Raw genomic sequence first — 8,016 nt, forward strand, 5'->3', positions numbered from 1 at the left:
AGTAGATGAGGTGTGTCACAGTAGAGCATGTGTCCTGACTTGAAAATTATATTTTCACTCAGGCCATGCCTCCCTCAGAACAAGTCCACACAACACAGTGATTCTTTTATTCTTCTTCTGCTCCCGATCAGCTGAGCAGCTGTTGCCTCTTTCTATTGAAGTACTCCAATTACAATTTAAATTTTATATACAAGGCATTTAGTTGATGATACTGTCAACTTGTGAGATGAGCAACAGCAGTTTCAGCCTCAGTGCCTAAATTATCCACAATGTGAAAAACACCTCCTACTCATACAGCCTCAAACGAGTGACTCTGCTTTGCTGACCCATAATTATCACCACTTTTAGATTATCACCGTTTTTGATATTTCTTCTAAAGAACATGTGATGAAGCTTTAAAAGTTGAATTTGTCTCTGCCCACCTCGCCTTCACTATCTGTCATTTTTCCACATTTGCCACAAATACTAGAAACTGAATGGGAGGCAGCAATGCTAAGTACAATTTTACCCTGTTTATCCCAGATCTGTTCATCCTTGTATTTTTTTCCATCTTTCCAAGTCTATATTAATAGGCCTCCTCCACACATAGCTCACCTGCTGTTGTAGAAGTAAAATCACAGTAAAAAGAAAAAACCCCAAGAGTAACTTGTCACCTTGACACAGACTGCTGAGTCGTGCTGTGTGGCGGAGGAGCTGAAAATGCAAGAGCCCTCACACTCACAGAAACACACTGCACTCCCACTGATACCTGGGTCTTTCCATCACAATGCTAGGTGGTGGTGCTCTGAAGATATTCCTTACATGCATGCCAGTAAAGTACATTAAGCTGGGTGGATTGCGCCGTTAGTGCATCGACATCTGCTCCTGTAAAGGCAATCATTGTGATGCAACCTTTCATGTTTGTGGTTGATGAGCCTCATGTGCTGCTGACAGTCTCTTTACTGCGTTACGGGTCATGGGTTTACTGGGGTCTAGCTGAGTTGGCTACGGGCGAGAGGCAGGGTACACCATAGATGAGATGCCAGCTTAACGCAGGGCCACACGAAAGACAAAGAAATACTCACATACACCTACAGACAATTTAAAGTGATCACTTCAATAAAACCGACTGTTTTTGGAGGTGGGAGGAAGCTGGAGAACCCATGCAGACAAAGGGAGACTCCACAGACTCCACACAGAGAGGAATCAAACCCGAAACCCTTCCTGCTGTGAGGCAACAGCACTGCCCACTACACCACCTCGCTGCTCCCCTCGTGTGGATCATGATCACAGTTTTTTAAGTGATGTTTAGATAGGCCACTCTTAAACTTAGGCATTGGAAAAATAGAAAAATGAGTTGAAGATGGTGCTGGATGACAGGTTAAGGAATCACCAGATTATTTATCACCATCAGGCTGATATGAATGTGTGCTGACAAATGTTTTGGCCTTGGATTCAGTATAAAGACGTGTCATTCAAGACAAAAAACCTGTGATTGTAGAAGAAGAACCGTCAGAGGATCTGCTGACATGATCAACAGAACTATCAAGTCACACAAGAAACTACACAAGAGACTTTTACAGCTAACTCTGCAGCGTTAATGCTTTTCTGTTGTCTCAACATAAAGACATGTCACCTTGATACACACTGCTGAGCATAGTTCTGGGGTGGAGGACCTGAATATGCTGGAGTTTTCACACGCACAGGAACATATAGCATGTTTCCACCTTTCTATCTCTTACTGAACATCTTTTAAAAGATTCCTGCTATTGAAGTACAGTTTAGTAACTGGGTGGATTTTCCCTTCGGCTCAGACGGAATAGAAAAATATGCATTAATTCAAGGTTTAGTCATAAACTTTAACATTCAAATAGGTGGCAAGAAAACCCACTGCCGACACAATAGAACATGTATCTAGATAGCATTCAGAAACCTTCCAGGTTCAGATGCCATGTCGTTTTAGTTTGGGTCTGAGGTTACCATGATCCTTGTTAATATACAGTATTTTCCGTACTATAAGGCGCACTGGACTATAAAGCGCACCTTCAATAATTTGTTTGTTTTATAATTTATTTCATATATAAGGCGCACCGGATTATAAGGCGCACACAATAAAAATAAATAAAACTTATTTGATAAACTGCAGCGGATGTAGTTGCACAATCTGTCTACTAGATAGAGCCGCGCTGCTCAGACAGTCATGATTGCATTCATGACTTCCTGACTACCTTTGAATGGCCCCTATTGTTATGTCACTGAGACATTGTTAGCCTCATCAGGGAAGATGGATGGATGGATGGATGGATGGATGGATGGATGGATGGATGGATGGATGGATGGATGGATGGATGGATGGATGGATGGATGGATGGATACTTTATTAATCCCGGAGGAAATTGTATATATCCACAGCTCAGGCATTACATAACAAATAATACTGGATGAACACCAGGAGAAAAAGAAACACTGACATCACAGGACATACCACAAGACATACACTACACTAACAGTTAAGATGGCTTCTCCCCACATGTTTGGTTCCGTCATGTTTTTGGGGCATCACTCCTCCATTCTTATAGTTAGACTTACGTTTTGATATGGTTAATGGCTGGCTCCATTTTATTATTTTGTGTACATACTGACTAACCAGTGTTACCCCCTATTGAAGGGAATGGTTTAAGACCATGAGGCAGCTATGCAATGTAAATATGTGTTTTGGGTGATTACTGATACTGTTTTGTATTGAGTCCTGGTGCTAGTAGCATCTTTATATATTAAAAGTGCACTTCAAAATGCAAAGTAAATTAATGACAAAAAGAACGGATGTTGGAAAATGAGTAATGTTAAAGGGGGATGCCAAAGAGTTATGTGGGTTTATAAAGAGTTAGAATGTGTTTATATTTGAAATGTATTGTGATCCAGTATGATATATTGGATGCATTTTGGACTGATAATGAATGTTCTATGGACACGCAAATGTGAATGTCTAGATAGACAGTGAAAGATACAGTGTTATGGATGCTGGGTAAAATAATTCAAATTAAAGGACAAATGCAGACAGTATTAGTTAGAGAGGGAATTTATTGTGAAATGTGAATGATTGTGAATAAAATATAGCAGAGAAGGAGCTTCGGTGAAAACGCTACACTACCTCCTTCATTTATAACATTTTAACCTGTTTTCCAGGTATCATATCTGTTGTTGGGTGCCACATCCTGGTACCTGCAACATGTGCAAACACTGCAAGCATTATTACCAAAGGAGAAACCCCTAGCCTGCAATGGTTAAAAATTATGGATCCAAATGATGATTCCGATCACCATCGGGTCTGATGGATTATTTCTTGGGCCATAAATGGGCCATCAAAATGACTCCTGGACTGACTGATCGTGCAGAAACATAGATAGACCAACCACCAAATACATGACCTCCTTGGAGGAGTCGTCAATGGGGTAATAATAGTCGCATTTGTGAGAGCGACTTTATAGATCCCTGTTATATTGGTCTAATTTTCCTGCAAGCGCTTAATGGCTGTAATGCAAATGAAGCAGAGTTTACAACACTTTATATTTTTATGCCCTCCTGTCTCCCATTTCTTTAGTGTTTCACGGAAAGGAGAACTGCTCCAACAATTCTTTTGTGTGTGTGTGTGTGTGTGTGTGTGTGTGTGTGTGTGTGTGTGTGTGTGTGTGTGTGTGTGTGTGTGTGTGTGTGTGTGTGTGTGTGTGTGTGTGTATGTGTGTGGTTCGATAAAACAAGGTAGGAGATGCAGGATCAATACAATTTAGCCCAGCAGCCACAGTTAACATGCTGTGGGTCTTTTGCATAGCAGGCATCCTGCAACAGGCACAGACACCAAGCCGGGTGGGAGATGAACCTAATTATCTTCAAAGAAGCCACAGAAATCTGATAATGAATTTATACACTTTAAGAGGCCCTACAGCGAATGTACAGGTTTATTAGCTGGGTATTATAGGAGAGGTACAAAAGGTACAAATATATCATGAGTGTAACATCTTTATCTGCACAGTAGGTATGGATAGAAATACTGTAGGAATATACAGGAATACCCTGAGTTGAAATACTGTAGAAGGTAAAAGCTCACAGAAAGTGAAGTTTGGATATTACAGCAAAGCAGATGTTCTATGTCTGCATCAAGAGCTGATGTCTAGTTGTCACATCGGCCTGAAGAATAACATTATGCAGATTTCTTATTTTTAGCTATTCAATCCTTGGAGAGATTTCTTACTTTAGCTCGCCTACATGAGTTGGTGAAGTTGGAAGTGTCACATTCAACCTCTATTGTATATTAAATTTATTGCAAAAAAAAAACCATTTAACAGTTTTCAAAAACCAAATAAAACAGGATCAGTGTAAATAAATTGATGCAACAGAAAACCAAACACTACCTTTGGTGTCTCAGTGTCATTCCACACACAGATGATGTCTCCGGTGTTTTGTAGAGACACTTTTTCTACTACGACCCACTTCTGGCAGCACTCCAGAGGATTTTGTGATTTCCTGACCCCCGGTGGAATCATTCTGACTCTCTTCACGCTAAGAGGCAAAGATGCTCCAGAGCGTCACCGAGCCCCCGCAATGCTTCGCTGTAGGGAGGGGGTTATTCTCTCCGCTTCAGCTTCATTCCTCCTCTAGTCATACCAAAGACCCAAAAGTCCGGTTCGGTTTCATAGCTTCACAGAACAGCATTCGAGAACCCACCTCGTCTGATCTAGAGGGATATGAGATACTGAAGCTGACTACAGTATACGTATATGTGTTTTTGGTGCCATGACGGAAGTTTAGTCCTTGACAGAAAGTAACTTTCACACTGTAAGGACTCTACTGCTAAAGTAAATCTGAATTCACTTCCTTTGGATGAGAATTCTGCACAGCGTGTCGTCCTTTTCCATATCAGTCTATCTTCTTCATCCTCCTCTCTAACCTTGATGGAGGAAAGCGCGACTTCTTCCTCCGCGTGTTTGTTTGATTTCGGGTAGTGAGGATGTTGGAGGTCCGAATAAAGGCTGGAGATGATGAACAGTCCTTCGAAGCTTTATTACAGAATATTCTGGGCACAAGAGACTTACAGACAAGAGCTGCAGCGGTGCAAACGAGTGCAAAGATAAGAGAGGATCACACTTCATTTATACTCTAAAAGGCAGGACTGTGGGCGGTGAATCTATTGTTTAACCTCGAAATATCTGCTCTCAACCAGTTTTTTACTGGTTTCAGTTGGTACATCATGACCTCTAGGTGTTAACACAAAATTTAAAGTCGACAGTTTCACAAAATTATCTGAGAATACTGCATTATTAATCACGCGGACCCCGTGATGGACATGTCTGTTGCAAACAAAATTATCTAAGGATACTGAGAGTCATACAAGCATTTCCAAATATGGTCAAACAGTAGATTATTTCCATCCAGAGCCTTCATGACCTCAGACAGCCTGGTGCCACCCTCACGAGTGTTGAATGATTTGAGACACACACACACACACACACACACACAGATATAATCATACAGAGCCTTCAATCCCCCTTTCGGACTCGATCAAAAACGATCACGAAAAAATACCTGCAGGGTCATCATCAGGGATGGGACTATCAAAAAGAGAAGACAGGAGCTCACTAATTCCTCACTAATTCCATCCAACTTCTCTTTTGTCTTCCTCCTGACTTCTTTCCTGGTAGCTCCATCACCCTTTTACCAACACCGTCACCATCTCTCCTCTGGACTTCCAAACCATCAGAGTCTGCTCTCTCTCTCTCTGTCTCCAGAACATCTCACCTTAGCTGTTCCTCTGATGAACTCCATTCTGATCCAACCTGATCACTCCTAGAGAACCTCAACATCTTCATCAACCTGGGTTCGATCGAACCCCAGGGGTTCGGTGAGTTGGTCTCAGGCTTTCGGCGGAGACAGAGGTCAAAACAAAACACCCGACATGTTGTGTCGGGTGTTTTGTCGAACATTTACGAATCACTGTGAACGTTTGACACGTCGTGCCAGTTGGCGATGACACGCCCCCCTTAGCCATCACTGGCTGCAGGTGATCACGCTACATCATTAGCCTACCTGTGCTACATGGGATTTTGCGCACTCAGTAGTGGATTTCTGCCTGTCATGATGGTACGTCATCTGATTGCTTTCTTAATATTTTAATCCATAGTAACTATGTTGAGCAAAAAAGAAAGTGTTCAGACGAACATGTGTAACCTGAATTTACCTGTACTGTATAACAGAACGTGATGGGAGTCAGGGTTCTGCAGGATCTGAATGTCAAGGTAAACACCTCTAGTCTGGTGCTGGTAGAAATAAAGGAACACTTCCTGAAGCTGATGGAAAACAACAGAAACAGACTTTGGTGTAAAATGACATCAGAGTAACACCTGTCAAGGTGAAGCCACGCATATTTGAAGTGGTCTCTATGACAACAGCAGAAGTCACACTGATTTACAGGTAGGTCATTTCATGTCAGTTCATCCACTGTCTTGGTTTGGTTCTTTGAAAAAGGAGACATTAATGCACAATTCATTAAATACACCAGTAAAACATGTACTTAGGTCTGAAATTTGAAAAATGTATTGATTTTTTTTACTAAAGAAGGGTTCGGTGAGTGAGCGTATGAAACCGGCAGGGTTCAGTACCTCCAACAAGGTTCAGAACCACTGGTCTACTCCGTCCATCATGGCTGTCCTCCCCACTGTCTTCTGACCAGCAGACTCCTCTGTCCCACCAGACACCTGACGCATTCCTCCTCCTGTTTCAGCCTGCTTGGATCCGTTTAAACTTCAACTAATTACTATAAAATGTTTGAAAGAAATTGCTTCCAACTACATGAAGATGTACTTCATGTGTGGAGGAGTGGTACTGTCCGTGAGCACATGAGTATCTCTACCGCTCCTTCTTTCCTGGGCTGTTTTACTTTAATCTCAACACTTTCTTTCTCCCCCATCTGGTCTTCTCAGACCGGACAGCCGAGCTGCGGCTCCACGCGGGATGCGGGGTCACTAGAACTGCTTGTCGGGAACTTTTGAGCGGGTTACGCCGACAGGTAAACATGTGTTCCGTCCAACAAACACCACACCACAGAGGAACAACGGTAGATAACTTCACCTGGTTCGCCGCCGTGTCCCCACCTCCCGCCGTTCCTCCTCCTCCCGCCGCCGCGCCGGCACCGAGCTCGGGCAGCCTCCTCCGGCTCAGCACCAGCAGGTAAACCAGCGCCCCCAGCCACACCAGCACCGCCACGGCCACCGCCAGCCTCCGACAGAGGCGCTTCATTTTCCGCTCGGGAGCAGCCGGCGGCCGGCGGCCGCAGCCCGGGTGTCAGACCGCCATCGGGGAGCGGCGCGCGGACAAACCAAAGTAGCAGCGCGCCAAACCGCACCGACTGACGCGCGAGCCCGTCCGGTGCCGGCGGCGATGAAACACTGGCGGCACAGCGCGCGCCGCTCAACTCCGAGGCTCGAGCGCTTCTCTGACAACGCCTGACAGCTGTGCGCGCGCGGGTGCGTGTGTGTTTGTGAATCAGTTCCTGTTAGGGTGTCCTCGAGCCGACGGAGGGCTGGACGGGGCGCGAGGAGCTCCACCTGCCGACACGCCCCCCACCCCCACCCCCACCCCCAAGAACAGGCACAGGTGAGGAGGAGGACGATGAGAATAATAAGAATAATGATAATAATAAGAATAATAAGAATAATGATAATAACGATAATAATAATAATAATAATAATAACTATAATAATAATAATAATAACAATAATAATAATAGTAACAAGAAAGGATGATAATAATAATAACAATGATGATGATGATAATAATAGTAATAATAATAGGATGGATGTTTGTTATATGTTTTCTACATTAAGCATTCTAGATTTTGGGACAAATATAGACTGAATGAATTCTACTTTTTTCAGATGTAATAATTAAAAATAAAATGTAAAAATAATGTATTAAAAATGAACATATGTAATCATAAGTACAGGCGAGGTGGAAAAATAAGACTGAACACTAAAAATGTGTAAA

The 8,016-nt window shown here is 43.0% G+C and overlaps 1 protein-coding gene across 1 annotated transcript in view; it reads right to left on the bottom strand.

Moving 5' to 3' along the window:
• The window catches only part of galnt14 (UDP-N-acetyl-alpha-D-galactosamine:polypeptide N-acetylgalactosaminyltransferase 14 (GalNAc-T14)), a 165,638-nt gene extending 158,143 nt beyond the window's left edge, over positions 1 to 7,495 (bottom strand). The window contains exon 1 of the mRNA XM_068342289.1: positions 7,102 to 7,495. Within this exon, the coding sequence (XP_068198390.1) occupies positions 7,102 to 7,269 (168 nt within the window). The 5' untranslated portion in view covers positions 7,270 to 7,495. The remainder of the gene's footprint in view (positions 1 to 7,101) is intronic.
• Positions 7,496 to 8,016: the final 521 nt, after the last annotated feature.

The sequence above is a fragment of the Antennarius striatus genome, chromosome 19, assembly GCF_040054535.1.
Source record: "Antennarius striatus isolate MH-2024 chromosome 19, ASM4005453v1, whole genome shotgun sequence".
NCBI lineage: Eukaryota > Metazoa > Chordata > Actinopteri > Lophiiformes > Antennariidae > Antennarius > Antennarius striatus.